The following is a 19,680-nucleotide window of genomic DNA, read 5'->3' as shown; positions in this document are numbered from 1 at the left end:
ACTGGAACTGAGAGGGGAGGCTTTAGCTGTGCTAGATGGATCAGATGCTAGGGAATGGATCTGCTCTATGTATTAATTTAGATAGAATATAAGGGAAGAGGAAAAGAACACACAAGATGGAGAATGGAGGGGAAGGGCGTTGGAAGTGGGGGACAAAGTTTCACATCCCAGTTGGTATTTGGGATTTAGACTGAGTAGTGGATGTGGCAATGTAATCTAGCTCTCTCTCTCTCTCTCTCTCTCTGGCCAAGTCTTTTGCGAAATGGCCTGGTCTGAATTCTATTGGTGCAATAGAGATGTTTACATTTGTTTTCTATTTAGATATTAGAATTTGGAGAATTGGGACCAAAATATTGTCAGACCCACAACAGGGTCGGAAATTTTAAGGTGCTTAAAAGTTTTAATAGAAGCAGCTAAATATGTACTCTAGACAGTGAAATTTGGGTCACTGGGACCAAGTATTGCTTAGATGTAGTGGGATCCACATACTGGAGATGGGTTTTGCAGCACTCTTGTTCTGGGATCTTGTGGTTTCTTATTGATGCAGTTGGACTTGCTCTCCTTGTAAGTAGTGGAATGTGGGGCTTGGGTACAAAGATCAGCAGAATCCCAGAGGATCCATGCTTTTACCTTTTTCCTGGGTGGGGAAAAGTGGTTGTTACTGTGTAAAAATTCCGTTCAAGTGAATCCAAATTGAGCGGGAATTTAGAAAGCTATTGAGTCTGGACTACATAGAGTTTTTATTGGGGAATAACCTATATTGAAATAAGCACATTTATAGCCATATAACTGCATCCACCGCTAGGAGTTGTACTGCTTTAACTACTGGGTATGTCTACATTGGCAACTTTCTGCACTACAAGTTATACCATTTTTATTAAAATGCTAGAATTAAACTGCAGTTGAGTGTCCACACTGTGCTCCTTGTGATAGTGGAATGCATCCACATTAGCAGCTCTTGCAACGGCAAAGAGAGCAGTGCATTGTGATAGCTATCCCACTGTGCAACTGGCCACAGGGTGCTTTGGGAAGAGTTTGAAAAGCCTCATGGTGCAGGCACAGCATCACATGATGCAGGTTTCCCAATCCCATTGTTCCATAGGCAACCTACTACATTGTGAGCTGCTTTTCTACTGAAGTTGGGGGAGGAGTGTGTGACAGGAAGTGTGTGTGCGGGAGAGAGAGACAGTGTGTTTTGGGGGACAGAGAGTATATCAGCATACTGTCTTGTAAGTTCAGACAGCATTAGGAAGCAACCAGTCCTGAGGCAAGGAGAGGGGAAAACCCCGACATCAGTTCTCACCTCCCTCTCTGGGCTCTCTGCACAGCAGTATTTCTCTCTCACACACACAGACACCTGTCTCTGTGTTCTACAGCACAAGTATACCACAATAATGGTTTGCTTTGGGTCCCGAAGCAGATCAGCACAGCATGCAAGGGCTGTCGGAAATGGTGCTTTGAAAGGGGAAGGGCCAGGGGTGAAAGTGGGCCAGTACAGGCCAGCACAGTGTACCAGTGAAAAGTGGCCACTGGTATCAGTCCATACGCAGCCGACGTTAAAGCACTGCCACTGCAGCACTTTAAGGACCCTGCTTAAAGTGCTGCCGCAGCAGCTCTTTAATGTTGCTGACCTTCTGCTTCCCTCCCGTCGGTAGCCCTGCTGGTAGGGACCCTACCAGCAGCGGCGCCCTTGCGGGGCGGGGAGGGGGCGCAAAAGGGGCAGCAACATGTAAGTGCTGCCGCAGAAAAGGGCCCTCGTTAAAGTGCTGCCATCATTGCCCCTTCCCCCTCCAGACTGCTGATGGGGATGGGGGGGGTGGGAACCAGTTGTCGCTGGCACTACTGTGGCAGTAGCTGGGAGCCCTGGGCCCTTTAAATCGCCACCAGGGCCCTGGGATGACCCCCAGCCCTGCTCCTTCTGCCCGAGGCCCCCATACATGTAAGTGCTTAATGTTACTTTCACCACTGGGAACAGTGCTGTCTCCAGCTTTTTTGCCTCCCTAAGCAGTGAAGGGAAGAAAAAAAAGAAGAACCTGATTGACCTGCCGCTGAAGTGCCACCGAGGAGCAAGACAGTGAGTGAAGGACCTGCCGCTGAATTGCTACTGATCTGAAGTGGGCTGATCGGGCTGCCGCCGAAGTGCCACCGTTGCCCAATCCAGATGTGCCGCCCTGACAATGGATGCACTGCTGTCCCCTTCCATTGGCCGCCCCAGGCACCTGCTTCCTTTGCTGACGCCTGGAGCCAGCCCTGCCTTGGAGGGCACATGTCTCCAGGGCAGGCGAGTTCAAAACAATGAGCAGAGCAGTCACTTGAGGCATTATGGGACAGCTCTAGAACCCAATTACAGTGCAGAATGCAATCAAGTGGCTACACGCAATAAAGCACTGGACCCTCTGTGCAAATAGCCTTATGACTCTCGTTGAGGTGGGGTTTTTGCAGTGCTGCAACTGAGGAGCTTCTGCGCACAAAGTGGCTTGGCATTGTGCTCGTATCTGTGGTTTGAGCACAAAAAGCTGCTTTACTGCACAGAAACTTGCCAGTGTAGACAAGCCCTAAACCAGCATCCTTATAGCAATATAAACCTGTGTGCATTAGCCCTCAGTGCAGCCTTGTCTCCAGTAGCTCAGACTATCAGCAGTAGAGGGGTGCGGCTCTGGTCCTGAGTTCACATATCTGCTCCCCGCCCGCAGTGAATGAAAAGAAATTACTGTTACGTGTTTTCTGAGAATCGAAACTTACCCAGGACAGCGGGGAGGCACCTCCCACTCCTTCCTGTCCGATCATAAACTCACCAGCAGCAGCACTTGTTCACAGGTGCTCTCCCCGCTGGTTTCCCCGTCTGCCCAGGTACAGTCTACAGAGCGGAGCATCTCCTGCCTTCTCCAGTGCCGCTGCGGCTCTAGGGGGCGCGGAGCTGGCGGCTCGAACCAGCAAAGCCCGTGGCAGCGAGGGACTGGGATGCTCTTCGCTTCTTTGGGGCGCTAGCAGGGACGGCGCACGGATTGGAAGGGGTGTGAGCTGCCCCGGCAGGGGTCTCTTAAGGGGCACGGGGCCTACAGGGGTGGCAGTGAGAAAGTCAGGATGTGGGGTGAAGGAGGGCTGTGGGTAGTAGCAGAGTGTGTGTGTTTGCAAGTCCCTCCAAAGCCCTTGGATTCTTGCTTTCTAAAAGCCGCAGCCAATTTCCTACTGAGCAGAACAAGTTATTTTGAGCCCTATCTTTAATTGCCCCATCCCCTAGGTCCCTTAATTTTACCTGGTGCAAGTGGAGTTATGTCAGTACAGATGAAAGTGAAAGGAGAATTTGTTCACTAGATTGTACTAGGTTTGGCCGGCGAGAGGGTTGTCTGAACAGTGGTATGCACACTTATGGCACCAGCAACGGTATCAATTCTTTATTCTAATTATTAAAGCCACTCTTATATAGATATATATTCAATACTGGTTCAGGGACAGCTGCCCCCACAATTCAGCATATTTATTGTAGTTTCATTCTAAAGCAGCACTGAATTTGCTTTGAGCCACCCAGAATATTTCAAATGTCTATGACTAATTACTTGAGTCTGGTTATGGCATACATTCTTGTTGGATTCTATGAAACATAGTAATGTAGTATGTAGTATGTTTGCTTCTAGGTGCCAGAAACTGTTCTTTATGAAGCAGGTGTACCAGGTTACCTTAAAGGAGATCCTGATAAATTTTAGACTATATTTAGCTGCTGTTTATAATCCTGTAAAATCAGGGTAGTAACAAAAGGGTAACTTTTTCTGGTTTTTATCTGAAGGCTGTAAGCAAATGTAGAAAATGTGGTCCAAATGTTAACACCCATCAGGGATACAAATCATCTTTTCTTGCTTCTATCCTGGATTCTGTTCTTGCAGGATGCAAATAATTCTTATTTTTAGTTTACTGGAAGCAGAAAAACAGTAAATTCTTCATTTGATATACTGAGCGGCCATGAAACCAATATTATATTATGGCACTGTAGTTTATTATATTCTGGCCTTAAAAATGGTGGCATTGCAATCTTTTGGGGTTAGGGTGGTTCATGTGAAGTCAGAAGCAGGAGAGACTTTGGCAAATGTCTTCATAAAAAACACAGAAATCTGAGGATTTCAGTGACACTGAAAGAGAAACTCAAAGTCTTAGGTCCCTAGTGCAAATTAATTTGAATTTCTTCTCTTTGTCATTGGTGGATATCTGAGTCCCCATCATAAAACTACTGCATAACTGGCAGATGAAGGGAATGAATTTCAGGGTTGGAATAACAGGGGTTGAATTATGAAGCAGGAGGAGTAAATTGAAAACCAGGGATCCTATGAGCTCTTGGAACTTGGAGGAATCATGTGAATTAAAAAAAAGTAGTGTTTCGAAAATCAAAATATCTTTTAAAATCACTTTCAATAAGTGTCATTTGGGGCCACTGTCTTGGAATCTGTTACACAGGAATTTAAAGGATCTTGCAACATTCTCTGCTGATTAGTTTTTTTTATTTCCAAGTGGTGGTTTGATTAGTTACTCCTGCATCTAAAAATTAAAATTCTGCACCAAAAAATTAAAAATTCTGCACACAATATTTTAAAATTCTGCAAAATTCTAAAATGTGGAGGCTCCAGCATGGCATTGGGGGACACAGGTCACTGGCTGCACAGAGGTGGGAGATCACTGTGCAGCTCCCCCCTGGAACATGGACTCAGCAGTGAGGTTGCACCCAACCCTGACAGACCACAAGGACTGGGCCTGCCCCAGAAACACCCCAGGGCCCTCCCCCTCTGTGCCAGGTGCACCAAGTGTGGGCAGGCAGGCTCAGCAAAGAAGGGTCCAAGTGTGGAGGGGCTTAGTATGTGGGGATTCAGGTGTGGCTTGAGAGGGCTCTGAGTGGGGCAGTCTGGTTGTGGGCAGCTCAGTGGGGGATCTGGGTGTGGGGGGAGATCTGGATGCACAGAGGCTTGTTGGAGGGTTCTGGGAACAACAGTAATTGGACTCTGCAGGGGTGTCCTGATGAAGGGGGCCAGGGCTCAGTAGGGTGGTCTGGGTGTGGGGGTTCAGTGGGTCCAGATGCTGGGAGAGTGGGTTTCAGTGGGGTGAGGATCTGGATGTGGGTGGTTCATTGGGGTGGTCCAAGTGCTGGGGGAGTGGGGCTTGTGTGTGTGGGGAGGATTCTGAGTGCAGGGGAGCGGGTAAGGCTCGGCAGGAGGGTCTGGATTTAAGGGGGGCTGAATGCACGGCAGGTGGGGGAGCATCTCCCTGTACAGGAATCCCTCCCCCTGCAGCTGAGGAGCAATGGATGCAGGAAGGAGGGGAGGGGGGAGTTTGCAGAGCTTCCTGTAGCTGGGGAAAAAATCAGGGGGTGGGTCTGACCTGGCCCTGGATGCCGTGCAGGGGAAGAGTAAGGACTAAGTCCTGTCCTCCACACCCCAGCTGGGACTAGCAGCTGACCCCAGTGAAAGGGTAGGAGCCACAAGTTGGGTGTCCCCAATCCTGCTCCCTGCCCCAGTGATTTACCTCTCTGCCAGCTGCCCTGGGAACTGAAAACATACTACTGGGGAGGGTCGCATGACTGCTCTTGTGACTTCCCATTGCTTCCCTGTCAGAAAGTCATTTTTCTGCAGGAAAGCAAAGGAATCTGCAGAGGGGTATAAATTCTGTACATGCACAGTGGTGCAGAATTCCTGCAGGAGTAATTAGTAAACAAAAACATAGTAGAGAAGCAGTTATATCTCGCAAAACAGCACTACAGGTAAGTAATATGAGGATTTGATGGGAATTGTATGTTGTCATTTTTTTAGTGGATCTGTATAGTTGTTGCACAAATGTGCAATAACAGACTCGATATCTAAAAACCAATTCTTTCTGTTTCATTATCTAGGTTTTTATAATGTATACATTCCTTCCTTTCTCATAAGTCCAATATATTATTTTCTTTTGTTTAATATATGAAGTAAATTAATAAATATTGTTGACTTGGGCTCAAGGCATTTTACTAGCTATCTTCTTCCAAAATTTTCAATGATTCTATAGACATTGAGTTAGTTAATAAGGCCCCTATTCTTTCCCTTTACAGAGAACTGTGTTTCTTAAAAGGCATTTTGAAGACTAATAGTACATGTAATAAGCATATATAAGTTGAAGACTGACAGTGTCAAGAGTCAGAATAAAGCCATCATGGCTTCTGGAGGAACTGTTCAAGATGGCAGTGATGATGATGGTGGAGATCTCACAGCCCAAAACCTTGAAAAAAAATGTGTGTCTTTTGAAGATCAAGTAGAAAATAAAAGTGGCTGCAGTGACTTTTCAAATGTGTTTTGTTGGGAAAAGGAGATACAGCATGTATCAAGGGTCAGTGATTATAGCAGACAAGACAAGTATGATTTCAGAAATCCAGGTGAGAAGATACATTCATATTTGTTCATAATCATATCACCAGTTTAAGTGGTTTTGACAGGAGGCTTCATTCAAGGTTTCATCATTTTCACAGATTAATACTCATCTTGCAGTTCTGTGGTTATTTCTCAGACTTAGTCTAGACTGCATGACCCTTAGCTGTTTTTCAACATTAGACCAAAGTTCATTTTGTTTATTTTACTAGCTTCTGTATTTGTTTTTAGTAGAGGCAAACTTTAAAAAAGAGAATATTTAAATATGATGGGATACGGTTTAGCGCAGAGGAGTACTAAATCCTCTCCCATTTCTTTGGAAATTTATCACAAAGTTTTCTTCTAATAATTATGCCATTATTGAAGTGGAATGGAAACCAACTTACATTCTCTGACGCTCAACTTAGTGGTTTAAATTATGATGGGATAAATAGATTATGTCACTCATTTGATACTAATATGATGTGTAGAGCACAAAGCTAAGATTCAAGAATGATTATTTTAAACAAACACTTCAGCTTCTGGTTAGGGAGTAATAAAGAGCTTAGGGGATCTTTCACATGAATGGCGCTAACTCAAATATAAAATCTTTACAAACAGACCATGATTCTTGGGTCTGGCCAACCTGTATGCCATCATTGTACTTCTCCAATCCCTAAATCTGGTTCCATTCATGATGCAAATTATATTAGCCTCATGTCTGGCTAAGGATCATTTATCACAATGTTTTCTGGCCATGCCTGATCTTGCTGTTGGCACACTCCCAACGTGCCCCCTAGGCTGGCTTTATGTCTAACCACATCCACAATAGGTGTATCTCCAGATGCCAAATTAATGCAGCTTTATGGCCCCCTCTTGCCACTGGAGGATCTAGCTTCAATTGTTTAGACTGAAATTTTCTATACTGGGTGCCTACTTCAAACAGAACTCTTTTTTTGAAAGTTTTGCTAAAAACAGTTCAACCATTCAGAGAATGAAATTAGGAAAAACATGGTTTTTTACATGTTAAGAAATTCTTAGTATACCTTGTTTTATAATCTGGGGTGTGTGTGCGTGTGTGTGAAGATAAGCTGCAAGGAGAGGGGAAGGAGCAGAAACTAGCTGTGGGGAAATAGGGCAGAGACAGATTGTAGGTGAGGGAATAGAGGCAGAGACAGACTGTGGGGGGTATGTATTAGGGGCATATGTGCAAGGACAGCCAAAGTAGATAGGGAAAGACGGGTCTGTGCCCACTAGAGCACTCTCCCTTCCAGAATCTGTATGGAACCCAAGATTCTTGAGTTGCTACATTCCTCTGCTCTCAGCAAATAGCTGTGAAATCCACTAGCAAAGTGTGTCCCTCATTCCCATTTAGTATCTGGTCTAGACTGGTCTACATAGAAGATAATAGCCTAATACTGCTCAGTTACTGGATTAACTCAAGTGGTAAAGGTTTGTGTTGTGTACCTGAAGGTCCCAGCTTTGCTGGTGACGTATGGCCCATCAGTTTGTTTCCATATGACGGATTTTCTGCCTTTTTAGGTATTTTTTTAAAAAATTAGGAAATTCTATTTAAGAGAACATTAAGGTTGCAAAATTGAGCGCACAGGACATAGGAAATGCCAGAATTAAGGTTGCCTCTCCTGGTGCATATGCATTATGATACAGTCTTTACTTACGTGATTACATGCTATTTTTTCCCATGAAAAACCTTAATTTTTGCATTTCCTAACTTCCGAGGGCTTGATTTGCAATTGTAATGCTCTTTTAATGGCTTTTTCACATGTAATACAATAGAATGAGCGATTAGATATAAGCTGAATCTTTGATCATAAAACTCTTGTGACTGATTGCTAAGAAAAACGTTTCATTAATTTTTTTAGAACTAAACAAACATATAGGACTTCTGGAGAAAATATCTGACTTAATTCTGAATGACATACCAAAAGCTGAGTAAGTATGGTGGTGATTACTTGAGCTGAAAAAAATGCAAAGAGAAATTGTTAATCAAGAGAAGAATTTCAGTAAGACTCAGAATATGGCGTTGCTACTGCACACATTATCTCAGTCCACACAGCTACATTTAGATAGTGGCACCCAAAATTTGCATACCATATTGAAAAGTGTTGAAAAATGTTCAAGGGCTGCATTCAAGGGTTGCACCTAGCTTTTCCATCTCTGAGGCTACGTCTACACTACGCGCCGTTTCGGCGCGTTAAAATCGATTGCTCGGGGTTCGATATATCGCGTCTGGTCTAGACGGGATATATCGAACCCAGATCGTGCTTAGATCGATTCCGGAACTCCACCAAAACAAACGGAGTTCCGGATTCAACATGGTGAGCCACGCACATCGATCCCGTGCGGTGAAGACGGGTGAGTAAATCGATTTTAGATATTTGATTTCAGCTACGCTATTCTCGTAGCTGAAATTGCGTATCTAAAATCGATTTTCGCACGTAGTCTAGACGGGGCCTGATCTACAAACATCCTACAAACTTTCCCTCAGATTATACGAACAAATCACTATACTATGATTCCAAGTACAGCTGAATGGTAATTTTCAAACTGAATGTTTTTCCACCAGAAGATGTGGAGTCATTGAAATTGAAACATTCTGTGGGAATATATCAATTTCAACAATATTTTGTTTAGAAAAAAATCTTAAATACAATATACAAAATAACAAAAATAAAATTACAAAATACAAATAGCAAATGAAAATATATGAAAATAAAAGGAAAGTCAAAATCAAAATGAAATGTTTTGATTGACTCAAAATGATTTTTTTAAAATTAGTATTTAAAAGGACATCTGAAAAAAAATATTATGATTTGGAATGAAAAATTTTGAAATCAGAGAATTTCACACAAAACAGAACTTCTGGTCCTCAGCCAGCTTTTTGTTCCCAGTCATATGGTTGATGAAACAACCTGCTTGCTGAGTGAAAAATAGAAAAAAATCAAAATCATCTAGAGGCAAACCAATCTGGCAAAGTCCTTGAATAGGGAATCAGGGCAGGGCTTAATTAATATACTCCCTTCCCAGCTGACAGCAGTGGCACATAATGCCTTTTATCCAAGTCTGGCTCAAAGGCTGCAACCATTCTTCTGGTGTAGACTTTGCCAGTATTATCCATTCATTTGTAATCTCAAACCTGCTTTGCTGCAATGCATTCTACTAAGAGTAGTACTTGTAAAGCAACTAGGGATTACAGCCCCTGAGAATGGACCACTGTAGCAAACAATACCAGTGACCTGTTGTCCTAGATTACGATATGGTCCAAATATCTTAAATAGGTAGATTCATTAGTTAGCAGAGATGAAACCAACTGTTTTGGCATTGTACAAGAAAATATATCAACTATTTTGCTGGACACTTCAAAAAGGGTCCCTATGAAGATTAAATTTATCTTGGTGACATGGTTTGTAACTGTATTTTGGGAGCCTGGTTTTCAGAAGCAGACATTTAAACTGTATATTCTGATCCTATATTTGCATATGAAGATAGGCAGCTTTGCTTTCACATATGTGTTTAGAATGGCACAGGGCTTTTTTCAGCAAATATTAGTTATGTGTAAATGGCTCCTGTTGTTCAGTTTTCTAAGTAAGTTACACCCTATGCTAATTAGAGATATACCAATCTCCTAGAACTGGAAGGGACCCTGAAAGGTCATTGAGTCCAGCCCTCTGCCTTCACTAGCAGGACCAAGTACTGATTTTCACCCCAAATTCTTAAGTGGCATTCTCAAAGATTGAGCTCACAACCCTGGATTTAGCAGGGCAATGCTCAAACCAATAAGCTATCCCTCCCTAATCATTAACCATTTAGTTTTCTATTTATCTATTTAGTTTTATGTGAGTCAGTTGATGACCACCTGGAAAACTTCTAGGGCTGACGATGTCTTTTTCTGTTTTTTACAAGGAAAATTCATAACATACAATTCATAGAAAATTCATAACATACAAACATTCCTTATAGCAGATGATAGGAATGTTGTTGTAAATCTAATAGGAGACAACATGGTGACAATGTTTTTGACTGAGTTACTGATCTTATTTTTCTTATACAGAACTGGAACATTGTGTTTGTTTAAGATTTTTTTTAAACTGCTACTTTTTACATTTCCTCAAGTACATTGTATCATTTCCACATTGACGTTAAATTGTACTGTTTGTTGCCATATGCATTCTTTGTCCCAGGTATGTCAGCTTACTCAATGATTACGTTGAGTCTGAGTTTTTTCTGATTGATGGAGATTCATTGTTCATCACTTGCATAAGTGAACAGACATTACTGCCGGGACAGAACCTGCATTTCTTTTACCTGGTAGAACGCTTTCTACTGGATTTAACAAACAAAGGAGCAAAATACGTCATTGTTTTCTTCAAGGTAACAAATACATGATTTTTGCAATGAATGATTGAATTCTTGCACTATATTTCTTCACTAGGTAGTCTTTAAGCAATAAGACAATAAAGGCCAAATTCAGACCTTTAACCAATCCCCTCCCCCAAAAGGTACACAATTAGCCATGCAAAAGTAGGTTTTAGAGCTTGTTGTGAAGTTTTCAAGGAAAAGTTTATCAGAAAATGCCACTTCATCAAAACTGAAACTTTTTGCCTGAATATACCAGATTCGATGAAAATTTTGTCAGGCAAGATTTCCCAGGTCCAGGATAAAGTGCTCAGCCCAGAATAGCCAAATGGCTGGTGTAGTCACCTAGGATTTGGGAGGCCTAGATTCAACTCCCTGCTCTGCCTGATTTAGATGAGAGACTTGAACTTGGGTCTCCTACATCCCAGTGAGGCACCCTAACCACCAGGGTACTAGCTATTTTGGAAGCTTGGTTTCTCACTTTGATGAAAAACTTTGAAAAGACTTGGTTCCATCCTGATATTTTGTTTTATTGTGAGCCTGAGAGTGTACTCATGCACATTACTCATAACAAATGTATCTGCATTCCCAGGAGGGAATTCCTAGATGTTCACAGGAGTATGTGATAAAATACATAGAGTACTACCCAAGCCCTGCTACTAAATGTTCATGTTATATATCCGGCTTAGGAGGATCTTTAGTTGCATCTCATGGTCCTCAGTCAGTTGCATCTTTACAGGCAAGCACCTGTGCACAGTTTGAGTTCTGAATTTGGGCCTACAAGTATTCTCTCTGGGTCTGATTAATCTATGTGGCTGATTTTTTTTGGCACTAGGTGACACAATATTGTTTTTTTTTTCCTACTTCTTTCAGAAAGGAGTTGGTTTAGATTAATTTTAGTTTTGTGTGCTATCCATGGGTTGAAATGGAACATATCTATGGAATGTAGAACTGAACAAGGATTACTGTTCATTTCTGTTCCTTGTGTTAATTTTGTTTTTGCTTCAAGCATTCTTTGAGAGCCACATACTATTTCCAGCCCATGGCAACAACAAAAAAATAACATTGTGAGATTAAGACAAATTGGAAACTAATTGAAAACTTGAGGGGGTCAACAAGCATGTGGACAAGGGGGACTCAGTGGATATAGTGTACTTAAATTTTCAGAAAGCCTTTGACAATATCCCTCACCAAAGGCTTTTAAGCTAAGTAAGCTGTCATGGGATAAGAGGGAAGGTCCTCTCATGGACAGATAACTGGTTAAAAGATAGAAAACAAATGGAAGGAATAATTTGTCAGTTTTCAGTATGGAGAGAGGTAAATAGTGGTGTCCCCCATGGGTCTGTACTGAGACCAATCGTATTCAACATATTCATAAATGATCTGGAAAAAGGGGTAAATAGTGAAGTGGCAAAATTTGCAGATGGTACAAAACTACTCAAGCTAGTTAAGTCCCAAGCAGACTGCAAAGAGCTACAAAAGGATCTCACAAAACTGGGTGACGGGGCAACAAAATGGCAGATGAAATTAAATGTTGATAAATGCAAAGTAAAGCACATTATGTTTTCCAATCCCAATTCTACATAGAAAATGATGGGGTCTAAATTAGCTGTTATCACTCAAGAAAGAGATTTTGGAATTATTGTGGATAATTCTCTGAAAACATCCAGTCAGTGTGCAGTGGCAGTCAAAAGGGGAACTGAATGCTGGAAATCATTAAGAAAGGGATGAATAATAAGACAGAAAATATTATATTGCCTTTATATAAATTCCTGGTATGCCCACATATTGAATACTGTGTGCAGATGTGGTCACCCCATTCAAAAAAGATATATTGGAATTGGAAAAGATACAGAAAAGGGTAACAAAAATAATTAGGGGTATGGGGTGGCTTCCATGTTAGGAGAGATTAATAAAACCAGGACTTTTCAGCTTGGAAAAGAGACAACTAAGGGGGGAATATGATAGAAGTCTATAAAATCATGACTGGTGGAGAAAGTAAATAAGGAAGTGTTATTTACTCCTTCTCAAAACACAAGAACTAGGGGTCACCAAATGAAATGAATAGGCAGCAGGTTTAAAACAAACAAAAGGAAGTATTTTTTTCACACAATGCACAGTCAGCCTGTAGAACTCCTTGCCAGAGGATGCTGCGAAGGCCAAGATTATAACAAAAAAGAACTACAGTATATAAGTTCAAGGAGGATAGGTCCATCAATAGCTGTTATCCTGGATGGGCAGGGATGGTGTCCCTAGCCTCTGTTTGCCATAAGCTGGGAATGGACCACAGGGGGTGGATTACTTTATTATTACCTGTTCTGTTCATTTCCTCTGGGGCACCTGGCATTGGCCAGTGTCAGAAGACAAGATACTGGGCTAGATGGATCTTTGGTCTGATCCAGTATGGCTGTTCTTATGTTAACTTTGGTGATATTTGGGATCTCAGTAGTTTGAGGGTGTCAATAATGCTTTTGCTGAATAGATTTACTAACAAAACATTTTTCTTTCTCTATCAAGACATTTAAATGGTAAATTAATGACATTTTAAATTCACTTCTTTCTTTTATACAGCCTAATATCTTTCAGATTTGATTATGAAGTTAGAAAAAATTACTCCCCCCAACTCTGATAAAATCATGTGTGCATAGTAATATGAAACTAGATTAAGGTAAAAAGAAACTGTAGAGTGTAGCACAGGTACTCTTCCAACTATGAATCTGTAATTCATTTCTTTAGTCAATATCAACATGGAAATGGATAAAAGTTGAAACTGATATGCTCTTTTTCTTGCATCTGTACAGAGAAAATAAAAGTGCTGAATATTCTAATTTTACATAAATACTATACGTCAGATTATGTTATAGAACAAACACAATTTTAAAGTAAATTAAAAAGGGGATAAGGACAGTGGTAAGAGACCCATCAAGTGAAGAATAAAGTAGTGAAGCATCTACCACTGGACATCATCCAAGATAAGATACTGAGATACAATGGCCACTGGTCTGATCCAGCTTGGCAATTTCTAGGTTTTTAACTACAGTTTGTCTAACTCTAATTTATGTACATTTTGGGGATACTTTGAGTCTCTACCTACCTATATATTGGTATTCTGGTAATGTGAATAAGATGCAGAGGATCCATTTTTTGAATCTGAGAAGTCTGGTTTCCACCACTCTCCCTGGAGCAAAGCAGATTTAAGCTCTATAATTCAGGTTGGTGGAGGATCTCCCAGGCATGGGGTTGCTCTAGTGCAGAGGCCCTCAACCTTTCAAGACTACTGTATCCCTTTCAGAAGTCTGATTTGTCTTGTGTACCACCAAGTTTCACCTCACTTAAAAACTATTTGCTTACAAAATCAGACAAAAATACAGAAGTGTCACAGCACACTATTACTGAAAAATTGCTTACTTTCTCTTTTCTACCATATAATTATAAAATAAATCAATTGGACTATAAATATTGCAGTTACATTTCAGTGTATAGGATAGAGAGCAGTATAAGCTAGTCATTGTCTGTATGAAATTTTAGTTTGTACTGACTTTGCTAGTACTTTTTATGTAGCTTGTTGTAAAACTAGGCAAATATCTAAGTGAGTTGATGAACTCCTTGGAAGACCTCTGCGTACCCATGGTTGAAAACCACTGTTCTAGTGGCTCCTGTTTTGGCATCTGCACTTGATCCATGGTGCAGGGCATGTTCCCAGTGGAAAGGGTGTGTGACCAAGAAGTCCTTGCACTCTGGTGATCCCCAGAACAACCCTGGCATGTGTAATCCAGGCCTGAGGAACTGTCCCAAAACACTCAGACATAAATCCCCAGCTGTACCAGTTGCTAACTAGGCACAGCCAAGAATCTGGCCCACAAGCTTTTGCTTCCACTCTTTATGCCAGCAGAATCTTCTAATCTCTCCTTACGTTTTCTGTTTAGAAACTGATCCTGCCAATGCTTATGCACACAAGTAATCTGGAACATATACAGCTCTCAGTGGTACTGGTGTAAATCCAGAGTAACTCCACAGCTGTGCTGAAGTCAATGGAGATTCTATGGATTTACACCAATGTAAGTGAGAGCATGATTGATCCAATAAGACTATTCATGCGGCTAAAGGTTAACAGGGCTGGGCCCCCAATTTAAATTATTGTCTTATTTGGAAGTTATTAAAATTACATAATGTAAAGTGTTATTTTCATGTCCTGTTAATTCAAAGTAATAGCTCCAAAGCAGGTACTACGAAGATATACATACAAAATATGTCATTACTAAGAATTAGCATGTTTATACTCTAGTTGCAGCTAACTGAAATTGTTAATCTGTATAAAAATATGATTTTACTTTATTTTTTTCACAGGATGCAGAGCATGCATATTTCAGGCATCCGACTCTCCTGTCCTTACGTACTGCACTGATTCTCCATCTTCAGCACAATACTGATGCTGTCATTCACGCTGAATTTTCCAACTTTTTAGAAGGGAAGTGGCAATCTTTCCTGCAAGAAAGCTACCCATATTTTATAATAATCTCTGATGATGGACTGACTAAACTACAGACAAGCTTTCTCAATTTATTTATCATTCATGCCTTGTCAAAAAGAATCAATGTTGTCCTTACTTCTGGACAAGAATCAGATTTTATCAGAGTTTATGGATATCACATCCATGGCATGTACAGGCACAAGGAATTTTTCTCTCAGGTAAACAATATATGAAATCTTTACTGATATGTAATAGAGAAATTTAATATTTAAGCAGTGTAGAAGATCTTGCCTGAAAATGACTTTGAGAGCTATCTATCTCTTCTATATCTGAAAACTTACAGCAGTGTAATGAAAAATTGACTTAGAGATAGATTGTAAACTCTGGGACAGGGACTAAGTTGAGTATGCACACAGAACATGGCATTAAATAAATATCAGACAAGGAGAAATGAGTGCATGAGTAGATTATGGCATAGCTAAAATGGTATGGGGTTTGTCATGTTACTTCCAAGTTATTATTTTTTTTTGTTTTTGCATTAATATTAATTAATTAATCAATTAATTAATTAATACTTTGTAGTTTGTGGGATTGGGTTGGGGGATGCAAGTTTTGAGCAGTATTGAAGAAGCTGTGTTGCATATAGGTTCAATGAGGATTTTCTTGGAGTAGGGGGTACTGTGTGGGAAGGCATGGAAAAGGAGACAATGTGTGAGAGGCAAGTGGTGGGCAGTAGGAAGAATCTAGAGAAATGGAAAAGGCAAAGCACGGAAGCTGACTGGTAGAGTGGCAGTTGGCAAGTGGGGAGCTGTAGGCTAGGGCAGAACCTCTACATTCAGTACAGAAAGCTACCTTTACTTAGTGTAATACCCCATATGTATGCAAAGCCCTTTTTGAGCTCTACCCTCTCCACATTTAAGCCCCTCTGAGAGACCAATTGGTTGTAATGCCTGTACAAAACTTGCTGATAGACAATACCATACTTGAGGAATAGTCTGGGAATTCATGTACCTTTGTTAGCTAAATTTGTGGTGCTGTTTCCCCCAGCCTGCTCTTTGGGTTTAGATTGTGAGCCGGTGGGGCAAGGATTGTGCTTTCTTAACAGCAAACTGCTCGCTCATGAGCTACAGGCCAAAAAACATTAGCATAAATTAATCCTGTCATAATTTTTAACAAATATACTCAAGAATATCACGGTCTCTTCACAGAAAATATATGAACAGACAAGATGAAATTCATCACAATATTCTCTACTCTGAATATTGAGTTCTATAATATGTACACATTATAACTTTTTTTTTTTGGAGGCACTGTATCAGTTCTCCAAATTGGTATTAATGTGTGTATCTTCCATTTTAGCCTTTTTGAATGACCTAATATATATATATATTAGAATATTATGATAATTGCCATGTATTTAAATGTATATACTATTAGAATATATCATAATATTCAATATTATTTGGTAAATTGGTATTAATGTATGTATTTTCACATTAAATAAAAACACACATTAATACCAATTTACCAAATAATACCGAATATTATGATATATTCTAATAGTATATACATTTAAATACATGGCAATTATCATAATATTCTAATAGTATATACATTTAAAAATAAAATGGCTGAATTTAGAAGATAAAAAGCTTGATTTAAAAAATAAACTATATCTTTTTTAAGCACCAAGAAGAGATTCATTGTGTTTTCCAAACACTGGTTAAAGACTTGCAGGAATCCAGTACAGCAGCATTAATTTCTCTGTCTGGACAGTCAAGTGTGAAGGACATGAAAAAAGAGGTACTTCATTTTTTTTACTTCAGTCAAAAACTTGAAAGAATTCCTACCAAAATCCTCCATTAGTTTTAGTTCATATTGAACATATATAATTTTGGAAAATGTCTTATGAATGTTGTAATTTGAAAAAAAAAGTAAAAATGGAAAGCTGAAAATCCATTGTGAGGATTCCACTTTAAAAATATAAACTGGAAAGTATTAAAATGCGCAAAGTCATGTTCAGCAAAAGATCTAAGTAGATCCCCTTATCAGCTTCGAAATTAAATGTATTTTATACCTTCAGATCTGCCCTATTCTAAAGCTAATATGTAGTATTGTTGTACTGAATTTTTAGTAAAAATTCCTTTTTTATGGTGATTGGCATATCACTTGTTTATTCTTAAATACTACATGTATCTTATTTTGCATACATGTGCATTTCCTGAATGATATATTATTGCTAATGAGTATGTTTGATTCCCTTTTTATCTGGAAGATAGACTACAAATATAGGTACCGATCTTTTAAATACTTAAGTATGTTAATAACTTTGCTCAAAGTTAAGCACATGGATAAGTGTCTGCAGGATTAGTGCCTGATTCAAAGACTACTTAAGTCAGAGAAATGACTCCCATTGACTTCAATGGCATTTGGATCGGGATGGATAATATGTGCATCTGATCATGATTACGATTCAATAAATTTGCCAGGGCACAGCACTTCTAGAGGTCAGGCCTTAAAATCAAATGATTAAATCAAGATTTCCCAACACCTAGAAGTCTCTCTCATTTATGTATACCAAATGCCTTTCCTCTTCCTCTCTTCCTTTAAATTCCCTTGTTTTGGCTAAGACCAAATCCAAATCCCTCTTCCATTTGCAACTCCTTATTCTTGTACCTGAGCAGAATAATTAGACAACAATTCAAATAAAAAGAAAAATGCATTTCCAAGATTATTTCTTCTCCTTCTTCCCTTGTTTATTTATTACACTCCTCTAACCTCTCCCCTGCCATGTTGTGATGTGTAATTTGTATAATGTAGATCTCAATACTGCAAGGTGCTGGCAAATCATCATTCACCTCTACAGGGAGAGTTCATTCTTATTTCCATAGACCTGTGACTAAATATTTTGTTCATGTGATTTTGGTCCCTATTGGCTTCTTTGCCTATTATATTTTTAAAAAGAGAAAACTCTTCCTTTAAAATCCTCCTCATATATTTAATTATATATTTCATACCACCAGGTTTGTGAGATATTATCCCAGCTCAAGCATATTTGGCCAGAAATATCTGATATTCGACATATTGTCTGCATTGCCTCATGTGCACTGGGGCTGAGAATGTACAGTAGGTTACAAAAGAAACACCAGGCTGCCATTCGAAAACAGGTAGGATTTTCAGTTAGCACACTCTTGCTTGTTTCTTTTCCTTCCCTCACCTTGACCGGTGTGATATTTTAGAGGTATGCATTTTCCCTATGGCATATGTTCAGTGTGTTATCCATCTACTCCTATAAACCATTTTTACAAAATGTTTTTACATAAAAGCCTGTTAGCAGAACACAAATCATTTCCAGAAAAGCAGCAATTGACATACATAGAAATAAATATATCTGGAGCTATTTCAAATACAGATTAGAATGCTTTGTTTCATACATAATGTGGAGCTCTGTGCCATTATATATGCCTTTTTAAAGTTTAAATGGAATGAGTCAGGGCATTTAATAACCCAGTGTTGCCAAATCTTACAATTTTATCATGACTCTGATTATATCTGATGTTTCACTTAAAGTCCCAACATTTGAAGATAAGTGATTATGAGAGTATCTCAGTTTTCTTTCAATGCAAAGTGAGTTTCTAGCCCTCATGGTTGCAGAGAAAGATTTAAAAATGAGACCAAAGTGCAGCCTGAAGGCTCCAAAACTAGAAAGCAAATTAGAAGAACCAAATATTTACTTGTATCTAAGAATTTGAAGGTTTTTCTGCCAATCTCATGATTTTGGGGATCTTGATTTTTGAACATTTGAGGTTAGTAGTACTGTTACCCTGAGCACTATACATCACACACCAGTCATGGCAACCTTAACTGTGCCCAGTGTATACATCTGGGGTAAGAGTTGCTTGAAGTCTGGCATCCTCATGGGGCAGAGTTAAGGTAACAATGTGCAATTTATGGTGTATGCTGGTTGTGCTGCTGATGAAGTCGGTATCTCCTGGTAGAGGAACAGAGAGTTAGATTTCTTAATTTTTCATGTCCTTGCTTGTGTTAGGTATGTTATGTGTAGATAAACCTTTATTTATATATAATATGGTCTTTTATACCTCTGGCTTTAACAAATATTGACCAGAGCTATAGAATTGGCCTTGCATTTTGCACTCAGTTTGAGGCACAAATAATTTGAGACAATGTTGTAGATGCAAAAGCCTCAAGCCTCTGTGTGCCCCCAACCCCATAGGGCTGGAGCCACACTTCTCTGGGGGGAAGCGCCGAGTCTCCATGCCCCCTTGTGGGGCTGTGTGTGGCCTGCGACTGATTTTTTCTGTAGGTCATTGGCCCCTGATAGAAAAAAGGTTCCCCACCCCTGGTCTAAAAGATCAATTCTATATATCTGTAGTTATGTCTGCAAAACAGCAGATGCAAAATGGAAGGTCAGATTGAAGCTCTTTTCAAAATATGAATTGCAAAATAGGTTGCATG

The 19,680-nt window shown here is 40.0% G+C and overlaps 1 protein-coding gene across 1 annotated transcript in view; it reads left to right on the top strand.

Annotated features, from left to right (window-relative positions):
- Positions 1-6,075: 6,075 nt before the first annotated feature.
- The window catches only part of DDX60 (DExD/H-box helicase 60), a 78,933-nt gene continuing 65,328 nt past the window's right edge, over positions 6,076-19,680 (top strand). Inside the window, exons 1-6 of the mRNA XM_075066361.1 lie at positions 6,076-6,385; positions 8,240-8,309; positions 10,559-10,748; positions 15,081-15,422; positions 16,891-17,007; positions 18,228-18,371. Coding sequence (XP_074922462.1) covers positions 6,166-6,385; positions 8,240-8,309; positions 10,559-10,748; positions 15,081-15,422; positions 16,891-17,007; positions 18,228-18,371 — 1,083 coding nt within the window. The 5' untranslated portion in view covers positions 6,076-6,165. The remainder of the gene's footprint in view (positions 6,386-8,239; positions 8,310-10,558; positions 10,749-15,080; positions 15,423-16,890; positions 17,008-18,227; positions 18,372-19,680) is intronic.

Source organism: Chelonoidis abingdonii, chromosome 5 (genome assembly GCF_003597395.2).
Source record: "Chelonoidis abingdonii isolate Lonesome George chromosome 5, CheloAbing_2.0, whole genome shotgun sequence".
NCBI lineage: Eukaryota > Metazoa > Chordata > Testudines > Testudinidae > Chelonoidis > Chelonoidis abingdonii.
The sequence above is the reverse complement of the archived record's forward strand: the minus strand, read 5'-3'. Positions and strand labels throughout refer to the sequence as shown.